The 19,243-nt window shown below is 46.1% G+C and overlaps 1 protein-coding gene across 14 annotated transcripts in view; it reads right to left on the reverse strand.

Annotated features, from left to right (window-relative positions):
- Nucleotides 1–11,581: 11,581 nt before the first annotated feature.
- The window catches only part of RGS3 (regulator of G protein signaling 3), a 178,109-nt gene continuing 170,447 nt past the window's right edge, over nucleotides 11,582–19,243 (reverse strand). For 12 of the 14 annotated variants that reach the window (XM_031954640.1, XM_031954639.1, XM_031954642.1 and 9 more), the window contains 4 exons: nucleotides 15,423–15,524; nucleotides 14,920–14,981; nucleotides 13,747–13,913; nucleotides 11,582–12,883 (listed from right to left, as the gene is read on the reverse strand). In XM_031954640.1, the coding sequence (XP_031810500.1) occupies nucleotides 12,698–12,883; nucleotides 13,747–13,913; nucleotides 14,920–14,981; nucleotides 15,423–15,524 (517 nt within the window). In that variant the 3' untranslated portion in view covers nucleotides 11,582–12,697. Of the gene's footprint in view, nucleotides 12,884–13,746; nucleotides 13,914–14,919; nucleotides 14,982–15,422; nucleotides 15,525–15,659; nucleotides 15,995–19,243 lie in introns of all 14 variants that reach the window. The other 2 variants (XM_031954654.1, XR_004232309.1) reach the window with 2 other exon arrangements.

Here is a 19,243-nt window from a genome sequence, read left to right on the forward strand (position 1 = left end):
TCTGTGAGGTAGTCTAAGGATTTTTTTCTTTCCATTTTACAGATGAGAAAAATGAAGTCCTAAGAAGTAGAATGATCATCCCTTGGTCACAACTGCAAAGTGTTGGAGGCTAGAGTAAAACAAGTTGTTTTTGAAGCTTTTCTAAGTTCTAGGGAACCACCTTTTCCACACTGCAAACAACCAGGAATGTTTGCTTCGTCCATTTCTTGTTATCTCTGGGAACACAAGGGTTTCTGTGTCCTAGCCCAGCTTGACATTATGTCTTCTCAGGGCACTGGGCACATCTGGCAGCCTCACTCCCAGTTCAGGGGGAATCACAACCCTCATTCCAGCAAGGAACAGGAACATACGAAAAACAAGACATTGCGAGGTCCTATGTTTCATGGAAGAATATCAAGATCACGGATTTAGAGCCAAAAGGAACCTCAGGGACCATCTAATCTGCTGTCCCAGTTGGGACTCCAGAATAATGGATGACTCAGAGCCTGGGGTAAAGATATGCAATTTCTTTAATAAAAACATATTAAGCAATCCCCATGTCAAAGTGATCCAAAAGGTAGTCAAAACAACTGTATAGATGGTGCCTGGAATATAACAGGTCCTTTAATTAATACTTGTTGATTGGTTAAAGAGGAACATATAGTGAAAAAAGCAGAAGCCAGAGAACATTATCTTCAGTGACTACAGTAATGTCACTGAAAGCAACATCAAGAGACAGCAAAACTCCAAATAAAAACTTAATCTTGGTCCTGGAGGACAATGTGAAATATACTTCTCTGCTTTTGGGAAAGAGATGGGGGGACTACGGTGCATATGCTTTTAGACATGGCCACTTTGTCATCGGGGATGTATTTAGCCTTTTCTTTGTTACAAGAGAAAGTTGGGTTTGAGGAGATAGGTAAGAAGTGGGGAAAAAAATCAGTAGGCAACACAACTTCTGATAGAGGGAATCTCAAAAGCAATGAAGTTTCCTGGAGCTTCTGTGCACCCCACCAGCATCCTAGAACTGTCTTTCTACTCCCTGCCCCTGCAGCCCACAGCTAAGTCCCAGATCAATCCCCCTGGGAACAAGGTTAAGACAGACTGCTGTTTCCTCCCACCCTTCATAGCTCTTCCTTCACAAGATCTAAGTGTTCTGGTGATAGTAAGAATACTGGGGATTAATTCAAACTGCCATAGTTCCAATAAAGACCAGGCCCACAAAATATGGCATTTCACATATGGGGAAACTAATAAGCGCCAGTGAAATTATCTGCCTATGGTCACAAGTAGTATGTAGTAAAGCAAACCTATTTACCCAGTTCCCTCAGAATCCAGATCCAGTCTTCCATGCACTGCATCCCTCTGCCTCCAAGGAACAACCTCCCCAGGAGGAAGGACAGATGAATGGACAGTACACATAGAAACTTCTCCCGGTGCCCGGTATCCTCTCAAAGCATGGAGAACAAGGAATGAAAAAATAATACAAGGGATTCCTCTGGGGAATCTCTGTTAGAGAAACTTAGGAAAATACTAAGTGCCATGCTAGAAATAGGACTCTGGGGCTCAGAGAGGTCAATGCTTTCTCCAAAGACACACTGGAAGGGAGGTATCTAGGCTATGTCAGGATAGTCAAACAAATGGTCAGGAGGCCAAATGCCCGAGCTGTGCTAGGTCATAAATTCAAAATATTCCATGCATATTATTGTTCTGTAAGAAATGACCAGCAGGATGATGTCAGAAAGGCCTGGAGAGACCTACATGAACTGACGCTGAGTGAAATGAGCAGAACCAGGAGATCATTATATACTTCAACAACAATACTATATGATGATCAATTCTGATGGACCAGGCCATCTTCAACAATGAAGATGAACCAAATCAGTTCCAATGGAGCAGTAATGAACTGAACCAGCTACACCCAGGGAAAGAACTCTGGAAGATGACTAAGAACCATTACATTGAATTCCCAATCCCTATATTTTTGTCCACCTGCATTTTTTTATTTCCTTCACAGGCTAATTGCACAATATTTCAAAGTCTGATTCCTTTTGTACAGCAAAATAACGGCATGACATGTATACATATATTGTATTTCACTTAAACTTTAACATATTTAACATGTATTGGTCAACCTGCCATCTGGGGGAGGGGGGAGGGGGAAGGAGGGGAAAAGTTGGAGCAAAAGGTTTTGCAAATGTCAATGCTGAAAAATTACCCATGCATATAACTTGTAAATAAAAAGCTATAATAAAAAAAAATTCCATGCAGGTCTCCTTTAAACAGTTCCTTATCTCCCTAGGGAACTTAAATATTTGTCTATAGACTATTAATGATGGGGAAAAGAAATTAAGGAAAGGAGTCACAAAATTGTTATGGGTATAAAAGGGGGGGGGAAATCAAACCAGGGGAATGGGACATAGTCCATCTCTATCATAATCACCATGGTCCCAGGATGATAATAATCTTAGGATCTTAGATATGACCTAGAATCAGAAAAAGCCTTTTCTGACCCCCTCAACAGCTAGTGTCCTCTTTGTCCTTACACATTTTATATTAATTTTCTTCGTATTTACATATGTTCTTGTATGTCTCCCCCTTAACAATGTAAGATCTTTGTGAATAGGAATTGTTTTATTCATTGCATTTGTTATCTCCAGTGCCTCGTACATAGTAGGTACTTAATAAATACATGTTTGATTGGAAAGAGCATTAGATTGGAATCAGAATCTGGTTTGAAATCTGAACTTTGTAACTTCTTACCTGTGTAAGCTGAGGCCAATAACTTAAACTCTTCTAAGCCTCAGTTTCTTCATCTGAAAAAAGAGAGGATTGGACCGGGTAATTAACTCCCATGAATGGTCCATCCCTCTCATTTTACAGAGAAACACAGACTATCAGAAAAGAGTATTCAATTGTTGTCTGTAAAAAACGACCAACAGGATGATTTCAGAAAGGCCTGGAACGATTTACATGAACTGATGCTGAGTGAAGTGAGTAGAGCCAAGAGAACATTGTACAGGGCAACAAGATTATGTATGATCAATTCTGATGGACGTGGCTTTTTTCAGTAGCAAGATTGATTCAACCCATGGTGTTGTGATGAAGAGAGCACTCAAAGAGAGCTCTGTGGGAACTGAGTGTGAATCACCACATTAGCATTTTCACTCTTTTTGTTGTTTGCTTGCTTTTTGTTTTCTTTTTCATTTTTTTATTTGATTTTTCTTGTGCAGCAAGATAATTGTGGAAATATGTACAGAGGAATTGCACATGTTTAACATATTGGATTACTTGCTGTCTAAGGGAGGGGGTGAGAAAAAGGGAGGAAGGAAAAAACGTTTGGAACACAAAGTTTTGCAAGCGTGAATGTTGAAAACTATGCATGTTTTGAAAAGAAAAAAGGCAAAAAAAGAATATTCATACAAACTTAAAGATAATCAGATCTAACTCTTCACTTTATAGATGAAGAAATTGAGTATCAGAGAAGGGAGGGGCTCACCTTAAGTCTTCCAATGAGTTGGTTCACCTTGCCCCTACATGATCCTCACAAGTAAACAGGAGTTTATTTTCTAGTGAGTTGGCACAGTCTGAGGTCTGTGGTTCCAAAGGCCAACAGTTTGCTCAATGGACTTCACTGGGAATAATTTCACCCAGTACCCACTTTGAGACCTTCATTAATATTGTTTTCTCTTGATCAACAATTTGGTTGGAGCATGTGGAAGACTTTAATAGGGGCGTTGTGAAAGGGTCATGTGATTGCAATTGGTTTTGATTGAACAGAAGCTCAAAAAAAAACCTGAATATTTTTAGCGGAAGGGGAAAAAGAACCTTTTTTAATCTCTGTCCCAACAACAATGACTCAAAATGAAGTTTCTTGCTAACCCTCTACTTTCTTTTTGGGGGTAGATGCCCAAGAAGGAACATTTCTTGGTAAATATGGTACTTTGGTGGAAGTTGATGAGATCATGCAAACAGCAGCAAGAACAGATAGCCATGCATGAAACCCATGAAAGCACATGATTCTGACATCAATTAGGAAATAATTAAGAAAAATAAAGAATAATGAAAATTCAATGAAGACCTTAGAAATGTAGACTCATAAAATATTAGGCCTAGAAGAGATCTTAGCACATAAAAAGTTAAAAATGGAAGGAATCTTAAGAACCATCTCATTCAGGCACAAAGGGGTCAAATTTGTCCAAAGTCAAATTTTGAGTGAGGAGAAAGCTGGGATTAGGATAAACGTCTTGACTCCCCCCATCCAGCCTTCTCATGTTGGCATCATGTTGGAATTAATAAATTATAGCCTTTTTTAACTCCTCCTCCAGATAAGAAGCATTTGAGTAGGAACAGAGTGTATAAAGTTTTGGATTTGGAATGTGGTAGACTTGAGTTAGAATTTTACTATCAGCAAGACTATACGCAAGTCACTTAAGTTTTTTAGGTCTTGATTTCCTCTTCTGTAAAATGGGAATAGTATTGTCTACAGTATAAGGTTGTTGTGAGGAACAAATGAAATAGTAATATACACAAAGCACTTTGCAAACCCTCAACACTATATAAATGCCAACTGATTTTACCTGCTGGATACCCCAACAAGAGATGAAAACTTCCCTTAAAGAAGTTAACAATGTATTTGGAAAGATAAAACTAAGTCTTACAGAACAAGGTGGGAATCTTTGAGGGAGACAGTAAGTAAGGCTGCTGGAGTAGAAGACCTGGAACTATTTCCCAGCCTTGCCATTTATTTGCTCCTGCGGACTGTTTTGGGGTAGAACTGGTATCTCTGGGCTCTGTGGCTAGAATCCAAAGTACCTTCCTCCCTCTCTGATCCATTTCCCTCAGTCCTGCTTCCTTCCTTACCAGGTTTGTCACAGAGGGACTGATCAGGAATAGAGAATGGGAAAACCTCCAGTTGAATTCTGCCCTTCCAGGGAAGTTTAGGAAGCTTGGACCCCCAACGAAGGGAAGATGTGTTTGTTGGGAATCACTGGGAGTTACAGCAGCAACTTTAGTTAAAATGAGAACGTCTCCCTTTTCAGCAAACAATCCTAAAGAAAAGGAAACCCCAAGCCTATCCCCATCAGTTTCTAGAAAGCAGTCAGAGGCACTTCCCCGAGCAGATCTGGGAAGGGAGAATTGTGGAGAGGGTAGCCATAGGCCTGAGCCATGACAGAACCCACGTCCTGGCCTTGCTCCAGGGACTGGGGACATGAACTTTAGCCTTTCTGACTAACAGCTGAGCTCCCTCTCTGGGGGCTGCCGTACTGCCTGTTTGCCTAGGCAGGATTCAAGGCAGCAGAGGCTGCCTAAGTGCTGCTGACATGACAGTCTGACCTTGATTCTGGGACATCAGCTTTAGAACAAGAAGGGACTGCGGAAGTCAGTCCTCTCATGTCAGAAATGAAGAAGCCTGAGGGACCCATCTAACCCAAATCAGAATTTATTGTTAACAGCAGTTCTCCTCCCGTTTCCACCCCCCAAAGACAGTAGTCTTGTCCAAAGTGACACATCAGGTTAACAGCTAAACTAGGATTTAGAACCCAGGTCCCCCAATTGCCACCTTTCCACTGTGCTGTGAGGAATAGGGCTGGGAATTAGGAATGGAGCTGCTATGGGAGAAGAATTTTCAAACTAGGTGGGACAGTATCATGAGGTGGTAGTGGGATGGAGAGAGGGAAGGGAGAGCCAGCCAGTGCTAGGGAGTCCCAGACTAGGAAGCAATATGGAGCCTAGGCCTTAGATTTGAGACAAGAGTACTCAAATCTGAAGAAGCCATGCCTGAGTTTGAGTTCAAGACTGTTTATGGTCACCAGCTTAGCACTCACCAATACTCCTTCCTGACTCAGCTTCCCATGAGCCAGACTAGCACCTGGGCTCCGTCGCAGGAAATCCAGGAACAAAGGGTGTGGGACAGAAATCTTCCTGCCAGTCAGCTGGAATTTCATTCATCTTTTCCTCCAGCATACTATATAGGAGCACCAGCATCTAATCTGCAGAGAATTGGCCCTTTCTTTGAACTGTCCCTGAATAAGCTGGTCTTCATATGATCATTCCTTTCTATCTCTGGACCTCAGTCACCCAGAATACTCTGTGGGATCATTGTTCTCCCTTCTGCTTTCAATGAGAGACATTCTGCCCAGAGGCCAGAAGTGCTGGGAACTGGGCTCTCCCTCAGCTAAAAATAACCCCAGCTAGCCACAATTGTTTGGTCTTGCTCCCTTATCTGTCCCCCTGGAGGTCAGAAGCCAGCTTCAGCCCAGAGCAAAAAGTGCTGTCCCTGATTCTTTTGGCAAAGACATTCCACTACACTGCTGAATTACATAGCCCCAGTCCCAGCCTCCAGCCTGTTCCCAGCTAGGAGAAAGGCAGCTGGCTCTGGAGTTTAATATCATCTCCTGCCTATGTGATGGGGGCCAAGTCACTTTGCCTCTCCAAACATCTTATGAAAATTCTTTCTTTCTAATGAATATCCTCCTTCTCTATAATCCCCTCTGCACCCCCTCCACACACACACACATACACACCCATTGAGAAAACAAGAAAAATAAAACTCTTATTGCAAACATGTATGGTCAAGCAAAAAAACTTTTTTTTTTCATTGACCATGTCCAAAAAAATAAGCTAAGAACTAAGATTATTTCATTTTCTAAAAATTAAGGGGATCGGACTAGAGATAATTTAAACAGTGTCTAGCACATAGTGAGTGCTTACTAAATGTTTATTGACCATTTCATTTCATTTTTCATATTCCTTCAAATTACTCTTAAGGGAAACTGATATCCAAGGTAGTATATAACTCAGCCAGCTCCAGGATTCTAAGGTACCAAGACATTATTGAATGCCCCCTTTCAGGAAATGTATTTCATTTTAACAGGGTCTTTTTGGAGACCATTCTTTAAACTCAAAGCTGGGACCCTAGGGAGGTCAGGCCTCTCCCTCTCCCCAATTGCAACTGGAGGTCCAGTCCTGGTAGCATGACACATACCTTCCAATATAACACTTCAGATTTACTACAGTCGGGGTCTTTGAATGAGGAATGCTATTCAGAAAGAATTGGGTTTTTTTTTCCCATTTCTCAAACATTCTTTATTTTCTTTGAGTAACCTAAAGCCAGAGGGCCCCCAGTGGTTAAAAATAACCTGGAACAGCACTAAATTGATGGAATCAGAGAATTACAGAGTTGGGGGAGGAGGGGCAATGTCAGATATGATCTCATCCAATCTCTACCCAAAACACGAATCCTGCCTATATTCCCCCTGACAAGTGCCCATCTCGCCTCCAGATGAAATGACAGGAAATGTATCATGTCTCCAAAGACCAAGTTCCATTTGGGGGGAGGTTTTAAAAATTAGGGCAGAATTTCCTTCTTTTTAAAAGTTAGGAGCTAAAATCTCCATTACCCTCTAATCCCTTCTCCTCTTTCCTTTCCCCATCCCCTCCCCACCCTGCAAATTGACCCCTTATGGTCCTTACTCTCCAGAACCAGGAAAGCATTGAATCTCTCTTCCACAGCACAACCTTTCATACATCTGAACACCACAATTTTCCCTGTTTCTGTTAATTAAGACCTGTTCTAAACTGACTCTGTTATGGCGTGGTTTTAAGACTCCTTTCCATCCTTCCTTGGAAATGCTCTACCCTGTCATGTCTTCCTGACATGCAGCACCCAGAAATGGACATGATGCTCCCTGTGATTTGGCCAGGCCAAGAACAATGGGATGATCACCTCCCTTGCAATGGCTGCGTGAGATTCACTTAGCTTTTCTGACAGCTTCTGACATCACCCTGCTGGTCTGTATTGATTTGACATCACTAAGTTCCCAAGGATATTCAAACCAGAAGGGACTTCAGAGCCCATCTCCTTCATCCTACAGAGAAGGCCCAGAGGGGACTGATGTTATCTAACATCACAGGGGTTCAGTGGCAGAGCCGGAGTTAGAATCCACATTCATTTTAGGCTAGTGCTCCGTTATCCCACCGTCTCTGCGATGGCAGCTACTTCAAAAAAACAAGAAAAAAAATCAAAAATCAAACCAATTACCTCCCAACCACTTAGCATGTGCTGAACAATCCTGATAAAAAGCCAGCCTGAGGGTGGGAATGAAGGGGGGAGGGAGGAGGAAGAAAGGACAAGTAAATGCCCTACATGCTTCTCTTTGGGGACTATTTTTAATCTCATTCCTCCCTTTCCCTGAATTGTCCAAGGACCAGCTGGGGCCTAAAGCCTAACAGAAGCAGGGATTGACCCTTTGGTTTGAGCTGATGAAAGGAATGGGGAGATGGAGGGAGGCTGATGGGCACATGGATAGAGTGCCATGAAGGATGAATCAGAGCGAGGTCAAGGAGCATTTGTGTACCGAGTGATCAATGCCCCGAAGCACGAATGACAGCAAGGCTGTCATTGATTCTGAAGGAAGCAGGCCAAGATAGTTCTGCAAGTGACCAAGGCAGGTTTTCAGAGCTGAAGGTACCCAGACCACAAGCTGAAAACACACAAATGTCAATAATAAAAAGCACCTCAGATCTCTGAATACTAGAGCACAGAACTGTAGAATCTCAGAACGAGCTTGTCTAAGGGACCGTAGAAGCGATCTAGTGGAATGGTCCATGCCCTCCCCTATACCTGACCCGTGCTGCTCCCCTCCTGTGCTCCCAGACTGCCCTACTGTGCTAGTGGAGAGCAGCAAGCCTGAGGGGGCTGCGTGGGCTTGGCCACAAAGAGAACAGTGACCTCATAAAGAACTATGAGGTTGTCGGCCCATGGAGCTACTGAGAGAACCAAAGATGGGACCTCTAGAGCAACCCGAGGATTATCCAGCGTCCTCACAAGGACATCCTGCAGCCCAAGGATTACCCAGTGTCCTCACCAGGACATCCTGAGCCCTAAACGCCTCAGTCTTCTCTCATTAACAGTTAAACTTTCATCTTCCCAGAAGGCTTGCGGAGTGTGGGCAAAAAGGTGCCCTCGATTGCCAGACGTACTCATCCTCACAATAATTGACATCTGCAGAGCCCTCTGTTAAGAAAAAGTTCTTTCCTATATGGTATTGTCTCACACAACCCAGAGAAGCAGCAATTATCCCCGGTTAACAGACAAGGAAACGGAGACCCAAGGAGATTGTCTCTCCCAGCTGGCCCATGACAGAGCCTGGGACCATGACCAATGGCTCCCAGCTCCCAAGCCAGCATTCCTTCTCCCAGTCACACTTCCTTCTGCAATTTCAAAGTTGCCTCTCTAAACCTGCCATAGTCCGAAGGCGGGCCTAGAAGCTGGTATCTTTCTCCTGACAAGTCCCTGGGGATGTGTGACTTTAAACAAGCAATGAGATCTGCTCGTCCCCCTTATTGGGGTCAGAGGACACAATATCTGCCTCCTTTAAACTCGCTCAAAGGTGGCCTCCCCCTGCCCATTCCCAACCCCCACCCTGACCATTCACGGTTGACCTTTAGGTTCCCATGGAAACAAACCCCAAAGGGAATATAAAGCCAAAGCAGTCAGAATTCAATTTCTTTGAAGCCAGCTGCCCCAGTTCCATTAATCCCACCCTGATTTCTTTTGAGATGCCGAGTGTGGAGAACCAGAGATAATATTTTATAGTGCTTTGTTCATGCCCTCTCAGGTATAAATCAGTCACATATGTAAGAGGCATCAGGATGCAGTGGAGAATTTACAGCAGCCAGTTACACCAGTCAGGAGGCCTGGCTCCTGTTCCCAGCTCTGCCACTGACCAGGCGACCTTGGTGCTCTATGGCCCCGACTCCTGTTCTGTAAAAATGAAGACCTTGCACTGGGAGACCTTTAAGTCTAGAATTCAAAGTTCTAAGGGGACTAACATCAGAATCATCTATCCCCAATTGTCGACAAGTCCTCTGGTTCTGAAGCTACCTCTCTAAAGTGTAGACTCCTTGGGGCAGAAAGAGAATGTTTCTCATCTTTTTCTGCCTATATTCCCTTCCCAGAGCTTCCAAGTGGAAATTGTCTGGAGAGGAAGCAAAGAATTGGATCAAGAAATCCTATTTGCTGGTTTCCTACATGTGGGGCCAAGGCAATCATCTCAATTGGAAGCTGCTTTTCCTCAATCAGCAGCAACTGGGATGTTGCTCCAGAACAAAGTTCATGCATACATTCTCTGAACCACAGATGACTGCGATTCAGACCCAGGAGGCAGGGAGTGTGAGGTACTTGACCATATATTCACCTCTTCTGCTTATATTTTCAACACTTTTAATTCAGCAATCGTTTATTAAAGTTCCTATTATGTATGAGGCACTGTGCTGTTAGGAATATCCCCAGTAGAATAAAAGCTCCTTGAGAGCAAGTTTTATTTTTCACTCTTATTTTTCACTAATATTAGGTGATTTCATAAGCATTTGTTGGATTGGATTGGATTCTTAAGACAGTCAAGTCCCAGGGGAGCCAGACCCAGGCCAAAATTCTAGTCCCTGATGGGAAGTCAGAGGGCACGTGGAAAATAAGTTTGTCACTTGTCATCTAGCAATGGGATATGTAACAGGTTTCTGAGCACTACTGTCTGCTGACTCAACACAGAAGTTCTCTCTTTTCAAGACCCTGGTCTCTGAAAAACCTGGTACTAAAACCTAGAAAAGCTTCCTGGAAGAGGGGACTTTTGAAGAAAAGGTCAGATGGGAAGAAGGGGAGAGGAAACACTAATAGGTAGAAGGAATAGGGGCAGGAAAGGGAGAAAGGGAAAAATCCAAGGATCTCAATGCAGGGGAATAGCAGTCAGACAAAGAATCTAACCCACAGCATTTCATTGCTTCCTGCCCAAAAGACAGGCCCAGGACTCCCACCAAAGAAGGATCCAGGGTAACTCCATATGATGGAAGGTGATACCTGGGTCCTCACTATCCCCTAGTTACAAGGAAAGTCTTCAGGACTTAGAGAGAGTGATGGGGGAGGGGGGAACCTGTTAAAAGAGTCATTCATCTTACAGCTGAGACGAAGCTCTGCCTCTTATAGGAAGCCTTCCCAGATAAATCTAACCCACAATGTTCCTCGAGTCTAAGATTCAGTACTGCACAGGTTAGCTCTGACTTTCTCCTTTAAATACAGACTTCTCTCTCCTAGGAGGCAAGGAAACAGCCAAGGTGGGGAGAGGTGAAGGGAAGGCTCCTGTGCTGGGTGATTCCATCCACAAGGCCCAGGCAGAGGCTGCTTCCTTAGGATCCTGTTCTGACTCAAGAGAGTTAGTTTACAGAATTAAACCTGGAAGGGCTTTGGGGCCACATTACATAGGATCAGATGCAGAGTAGCAAGGACCAAGCCCCTCATTCTGTGGATGACTTCCAAGGTCTGGAAGACTCCATGGACCGCATTGAGTCAGCTTTGGGCCCCACTGCTCTTTGGACTCTCCACCAAGCCTCAGCCTGTGTTCTCACTCACTAGCTGTGACCTCATGCAAGTCACCCCCACCTCAGGGGGCAGTTTGACCAGTGATGCTTGGGTTCCTTTCAGGTCTGTGAAGATTCTGAATTCTTACAGTCCCCGTTATCTAACAAGATTCTTAGTAAGATTAAAGGGTTAATCCTGGAGGTGAAAAGAAGGCTTAAAGGAGCCAGACAAAAAAGACAGCAACCATCAATAGAAGTCCCATGGGCCTTTTATTCATTCCATCACCTGGCTATGTGGATAGTTTGGAAACCACAGAAATGGCTCTCAAGGGCCAAATGTGCTGTCCGGAGCCAGGTGGGCCCCTTCAGAGACACTGTCCCTCTGGTCTGAGGGTCAGCCTGGCACGGCACTTTGTTCATATTATTGAACTTGAGATTTTCAACATATGTACATCCAGGGGCCCCAGCTGCCTGCTGCCAGGGCCCCTTGGGCAAAAACCAACCCTCCCTCCCACCCCAACTTATAAAAGTGTGTACACCTTCTTAAAATAGAACGGTCATTCTGCTTTGTAGCTTCCCATGAAAACATATTTAAAATATTGCACTTGTAAATTAAGAAAATAAAGAGGCAAGGATTTCCTATTACAGAACAATGCATCAAGCATTCGGCTACAGTGTTGAAATAAATAAAATCCTGAGGCCAGGGCCCAGGGTAGGGGATATCAGGGCACTGAGCACCAGGGCCCCACGGGATGGCACCTGGAGGTCAAACCTACAGGACAAGCCACCTGAGCACTTGCCACCTGGCCTGGGGGATACCTTCCCCGTTCCCACCTTCTGCTACCCAGTTCTTTCAGGGATTCCATCAGCGAGAAGTGACCCGGAATGGGGAGCAGGCCTGTGCTGGGGAATGCTTGCTAGAGTTCCCAAGTGAGAGGTAAGATTCCTGTATTGGTTGGTCCCCTGTGGCCCAGCTTCCCCCTGCCCTGGCTCCCTGCTGCCTGGACAAGAACCTTTCAGCCTGTACCAAAGCCTTGCCTAGGGGCCACGCCCATAGGCCCAATCCTGGGGCAGGCCTCATCGTACCACAGTGGCACTGGGGAGGGGGCGGGGCGCCAAGACACCTAGCACCAGCCCACTGGCTTCTGGAGTCCCCAGGGACCCTGAGTCCAGGCCTCAGACTTCCTCTATGTCCATGGGCCAGTCCACCAGAAACGTGGCTTCAAGGAGTCCCCGGCTAGAATGGCCCATCCTCTGGGCCATCCTCAGAAGAGCGGGGAGAGAGAGGGCAGGCCATCGCTGGGTGGGCTCCATGTAAACATTTGTCTCTCCCGGGCTGCCCGGGGAAGGGAGGGGAGCACTCCTACAATGGAGGGCTCAGCTTCTTCTGGTTAATGAGGTCTAAGTAGAGCTCTGAGCGGAGGAAGCGAGGATAGGAGTCCTTCTCCATGAGCCCATAGATTCGCTTCTGAGCCAGGTCAAAGCAGCCCCTGGTGACATTCTGCAGGTTGTCCTTGGTGTGTTCCCGTGTGTAGGAGTCCAGGTTCACCTGAGAGGAAAAGCAGATACAAGATCAAGTCCTTGACCTGAAAAACGGCTGTTGAGCCCTCAACGGGGGAAGGCGCCCAGGAGACCAGTGTCGGTCAAGGACTGCCCTTTCTCACCAGTGTTTCAAAAGCTAAGTCTACACTGGCATACTCACTCATCTCCAAGCCCCCAGAGACACAAGAGCTACCTCTTTGGCTCTGCTATCTCTCCATCAGAACCCCACTGTGACCTGTTTAATTTCCTGCCAATTCCCAATGATGTTCTCAGTTCATATCACTGGGAACAAAGGACTAACTTTCTGTCCAGTCTCCCAACCGTAACAAGGCAATAAAGACCTGTACCTCTCTTTAACTCCTGTAACCCCCATTAGCCGGTAAAGGAGAGCAGCGAGGGAGGATCCTATGAGAAGGAACTAACAACTCAAGATGAAGCACTGGGGAGTTCCAAGAGCAACCTGACTTGAGGCCTGGGGGGAGGTGGGGGAGGGAAATCACTCCTGTAGAAGAGTCAATCAACCAACCAGTAAGCATTGATTAAACTCCTAAAAAGTGCCAGACACTGTGTGAGGTGTTGGAGATAAAAAGACAGAAACAAAGTAGACCCCGTCCTCAAGGAGCTGATGTGATGTTTTCCCAGAATGAAGAAGCAGGCCCACTCCTAAGTGACAGTGCCCTAAACAGTAGCACTGGGCTACAATCCAATCCTACATTAATGTTATGAGCTCCTACTATGAAATGGCCTGATCAATTTTCTATCCATAATGTTGCTCCAATGGAACTACAAGTTCTTTTGCCTAGAGCTGTTTTCACATAAGCAGTTGTTGACACTGATTAGGGAATATGCAGTCACACACAAATGGGTTACCTCTTTACACGCCTGGATGGCAATATATTCTGAAAAGATCTTCTTTGCCTTGGATGCCATCTTGGATTGGGACTTGACTTTCTTAAAGTCCTCACACGCCAGCCAAAATTCTAAGTTCTCTTCGCTGAACTCCGTTCGGAGGAAGGCACGAAACACTGCTAGTCCATCTGTCAGAAGACAAAGAGGTCAGGTTACACTGAGAAGGGATAGCCTAGCACCAAATTGAGATCCCTCCCAGCCCCATCATGGGCCCCATCATAAAGAAGATAACAGAACAAACCTCAGAAGCCTCCTCAGACTCTGCCCTGAGACTGTCTCAGAAAGCCAAGGAATAGCTTGGTATAGTAGAGAGCTCACAGGGCTGGGAGTCAGGACAACCCATCGTACTATCAAGCAAATTCACCATAGTCAACCTCAGTTTTCCATCCATTAAAAGAAAGAGTTGGATAAAAAGAACACCTTTAAGGATCCTTTCCAGTTCTCTGAAAATTTGCTATAAGACTCAATTCAATCCAAGAAACATGTATTAAATCTACTAAGTCTATAGTACAGGGCACTGTTCCAAATATTGGGCATACAAAGTCAAAAACAGTGATTGTTCTCAAAGCTGCCCTCTCTCTTATCTGTCTCTTGCTGGTTGTGGGAGGGACCCATCTTGGCTTAATGCCTGGCTGTTGTGGGTACAAAGGTACAGCTAAAAAAGATTCCATCCCTCCTACCCCTTTTTGGGGGGCTCCCAGTTTCTCTGCCATTAGAACTTCAGAGGAACATATAAATCCCCATCCCATCAGAGACCTCCCCATTAGATTTTTGAAACAGCAATTCCCCAGAAAGGTATGTTGGGGGGGGGAGGGGGTCTGACATTCATCATAGAATGATGAATTTCTCCTGCTTCCTCTTAGTGCCTGAGGAAGGACTTAAAACCCCCTGGAGATTGAGGACAAGGTTTGGGGTAAATTTTTCATACATTCTCATGGGATATCTAGCTTCCATACTGAGAGAGAACAAGCCTGGGCCTGAGGTTGGCCAGAAAACAGAATCCTTTTCTTATAAACTCTAAAGGGAAGAATGATAGACAAGTCTCTAAGCTAAAGACTGAAAATAAGGTAGGAGAGAGAGACTGTGGAACTAATGGGAGGGGGGAGAAATGGACCTCACAATACACATACTCACATTTGTGCAACAGCAGTTTCTCCAGAGACTCTCCCCACTTGAGTGCCTCCTCAGAGGTGGGCCTGCCAACAAACAGAAGAGACATGATGTGAACTCGGGCTGTGCCAAGGCTAGTGCCACAGCTGCCTAATTTGCTAAGAAGTAGCAACAGCTGCGCCCATCCAGGAACACAAGGGTGACAAAGCCGTGCTCCCTTGCCCTCGGGCTGGCCCTCAGGTCTGGGACTCTCCAGTAGATGGTCAAAGTTAACCAGCAAAGTCTTCGGATGCCTCCACCACCGCTCTAGGGTGATGGGGCTATAGGAAAATAATAGATTCCAGATCCCTGAACTCTTGGGGGGAGGGGGAGAAGCTGACCACAGCTGGCAAAAGTTCCTACTATTTCTGACTTGCTGCCAGGGGAGCACGGATCTTCCAAAAAGAGCCCAGGTGTGGGTTAATGGTAAGGAGACAGGAAATGTGGGGGTAGAAGCAGATCTACTCAGGGTCCAGAGAAGAACTCACTTCAGGGACTTCATCCCTTTGTCTGCCTTGCCAGCCACGTTGCCCCCAGGAGAGTCATTTCTTCTCCGGAAAATCCCCAATCTGTTCTTCATATCTTTGGCCCTGAGAAAGAAAAGACGGAGAAATCTTTAGCCTCAAGAAAGAAAAAGACAACCAAGCAGCAAGGGTGGAAGTGCCAGCTGGAGCCCATCATCCAAAGATTTCTTGCGCCTGAAATGGGGGTTCAGTCGCACGTACTCTTTCATCGTGTGTCTCCGCTGCAGATTCCCACTCCGTGTTCGGTACATGCTGAGGAGCATCTCTGAGTGGAACTCTAAAGGCCCTGGCTTGGACAGATCTCGGAAAAAGGGCATGGCCCCAGAATCAAGTTGGTCCAGTCTGGAGGGCCTCTTCGGGCAGACAAGAAGCAAACCACCCCCACAAAGCTCTTTCCACAGCCCTGCCCTCGGGCCTGGACAGGCTCTCACTGCCCTCACAGAAAGCTCGGCCGGCAGGGAGGCAGCAGCCAGGCTGGTCAGTGTCCACTCAGAGCAGCGGGAATTCAGCGTCTGGGCTCCGAGCACAGTCTGAAGCTGGGATTCAGACAGGAGGAGTCAGGAAGTAGGAGGGGCTGGGAAAGCAAACGAACAGAAAAAACACAAGCCAAGCCTAACAGCTAGTGAAAGAGGCATGTGTCTTCCACTGGGCTGGCCCGCTCCCACTGAGGCCCGGCCCCCACACTCCAGCCCCTCCATGGGGCTGAGGCAGGAAGCTGCTCTGAGCTATTTGTGACCAGGCCTCCTCCGTTGCCATGACAGCAAGGGAAGGGAGAAAGAAAATAAGTCAGCAAATACCAGGGATGGGCATCAACACGTCCTGCCAGGATGGCAGTAATGGTTATTTTTAGAACACACTCATTTTTAGCACTTTCCCCCCAGAATGTCATTGGAAAAAGGAATGGCAGATTTCAAGACGGGGTACCCTTCTGGGGGAAAAATAGTATAAAAATAGCTGGCAGGGAAGGGGGTTAAAAAGACCATAGCCATCACTGCTACTTACCCCAACTCTTACTCCCATCCCGAGCCTTGGCCCTTGGGATTAGGGGATTGGCCAAACTTGGGCAGTGCCAAGAGATGGGTGCTAGATATGAGCATCTGTCTGAAAACTCTGCCCCATCTGGGCTCTGGTTTCAATTAGCAGCACTGGAAGACTCCCAGGATCCAGCCATGCCCATGCACAAAGGTGCAAAACTAACAAACAAGGCAGCCAAGCCCTGTCGGCTCAAAGCAGAAGACTGGATTTGGGGGCCCATGGGAGACTTGGCCCCTGGACGCAGTCTTTCTAAAGGGCCGGGCATTGGAGCCCAGCCCGAGCAGTGCCAACCAAGTGAAATAACATAGGGTAGGAAAGCTCTAATCACAACACAGAAAACAATCATTAGGACAGGGAGTGGGCCAGTGGCTTAGGAAGAGTGGTGAGCATTTCCTCTGCTGTTTACCTTCAGACACTTGGCTCTTAGGAGCCACGGTGGGAAGGTGGGGAGGAAGGAGACTTTCATCCCAAGGAAAGATTTCAGATTTAGGGAGTCTAGAAACCCCCAATTAATAGTCTGTGTCTTTAACCCTAGGTCTCAGTTATGGATTTGATGTTTACAAAGAATAATACTAGCGAAGTCACCTAACCCAACTCCCACATTTTTCAGATAGGAAAATGGAGGCCCTGAAAACAGGGAAACGGATATCCCTAAAATCATACAACTCTTCCTACTACCAATGCTTTTCCTGACCATATCTTATCACTGGGACTTGAAGAGACACACACAAATGACAGTTCCCAAAACCACTGAAAGTTGTGAACCCAAATCTATTCCTCATCCTTTACCTAAAATGTAAGCAGCAATTTACTGCACAAATATGGACAGCTGTTATTCTTCTATGCCTTGATCAGCCTCGAGTAGATGGTAAAATAGTGATATTCATATTTGTTAGGAGGGTTTGGTTTTTTTTCCCTTTTTTCTGAGGCAGGGGAGGGAATGGGACACGGTGAGAAACAAATAGTTAATTCTAAAGAAATTGCAAAAAAAAAAAAAATTTACTAAACGAGTTTTCCCCCTGTTCTCTGCTTCCCTTGCTCTCCTCAGTACCACTATTGCAGACTAATTCATTCCCCTACAATTATTCATTCTCTGGAATGAATGAGCCCTGGCCCCTGGATAATTAAGAGATAACTCTACTGTTCTGGGCCTGTCACCAAGTGCTTACAGATAGAAGCCTGAATACTCTGCTGACTGTCTCGGAGGTCAAGAAGTATGCCAACACCTAGAGATGCTGTCATTAAAGCATGGATTAATGGCTCTTGACTCTCTGCCCAACCCGTGTCCCTTCCATCACACTACACAGTTTCTCCTCTTCTGTGTGACAGGTGACTATTCCTTCCATTCCCAATCAGAATGGAGCTGGATCTTCTTTTTGCTTCCAAAGTGGGAATGGGGCCAATAATATCTGCTCAGAGTGGGACACAGTGAAGGACAGAGCTCATAACATCTGAGAAGAGACCTTAAGAGGCCTTCTAATATAATCTATTCATTTTACAGACCAGGAAATTGAAAGCCAAACAGGTTAAGCCTCTTATGCCTAAGGTCACAAATGTAAGGCAATAGAAAGCCAGCTGCTCACCCACCCAGGGGACCTATGCTTTATACCTTCTCCATCCCTGCCTCTAATGGGAAACAAGCATCCCCTCTCTAATCCACTACTTTTACTCTCACAATGCTCTTTTCCCTCTTCCCCAGGTTCCTCTTTCTAGCCTGATAAGGGAAAGTATTGGGAGTCCTATGGGGAGGGATCTGGAGCAAGGATATAGAGACTTCTGTTTCTAAGTCTTCCATTAAGCTGACCAATAAAAATCATGTCCTCTTCTTGGGTCAGAGTTCTTGTTCCTGTTTGTTTTTGTGTCCTCTCTCTCCCTCTCTCCCTCTCTTGTCTCTCTCCCTTTCTGTCTCTCTCTCCCTCTCTGTCTCTCTGTGTCTCTGTCTCTCTGTGTCTCTGTCTCTCTGTGTCTCTGTCTCTCTGTGTCTCTGTCTCTCTGTGTCTCTGTCTCTCTGTGTCTCTCTCTCTCTGTGTCTCTCTCTCTCTGTGTGTGTCTCCGTCTCTCTCTCTGTGTGTCTGTCTCTCTCTCTCTCTGTCTGTCTCTCTCTGTCTCTGGGTGTGTCTCTCTCTCTGTCTCTGTGTGTCTCTCTCTCTGTCTCTGTCTCTCTCTGAAAGGATTAATGGGGTAAAGGATTCTGAATTCCCAGTCTAGGTGTTGGGCCAGCCCAGCAGAGCGGTCATTCCCTAATGTAAGTACGACATTCATGATTAATACAGATTCTCCCTTGGCCTGCTCCCACAGGAACCCCTCCTCTCCCCGCACACAGCAGCTTCCTTCTGAGTTTACAAGGTTCGGTCTTTTCCTGCAACCCCAGAGCCGAATCTAGAGGAGCACGAGCTCCAGAGCAGATCCGAGCCTGTCCCTATGCTGAGCCCGCCTCTGCAGCCAGCCTTCCGAGCGCACCCTTGCCCGAAGGCTTGTCCTTAAGGACGTCAGGGTTCTCCCCTTCCAACACGCCCCCGACCCGAAGGCGGACTCGGTAACTCCCCCGTCCCTCTCGCCCACCCCTCCCCGCGTTCTCTAGCCCAGAGCCCTGGACGTGGAGCCGTCTGCTTCTCTTCCATCCCTTAGCCGAAACCCCTGCGCGCGCGCGCGTGCATCTACACCGCCTTCGTTCCCGAGCACGCCCTCCCCCAGAGCACGGGCCCTTGCGCGGCAGACCGTGAAAAAGCGCGCCCTGACAGAAACCGAGC

This window comes from Sarcophilus harrisii, chromosome 2 (genome assembly GCF_902635505.1).
Source record: "Sarcophilus harrisii chromosome 2, mSarHar1.11, whole genome shotgun sequence".
Taxonomy (NCBI): Eukaryota; Metazoa; Chordata; class Mammalia; order Dasyuromorphia; family Dasyuridae; genus Sarcophilus; species Sarcophilus harrisii.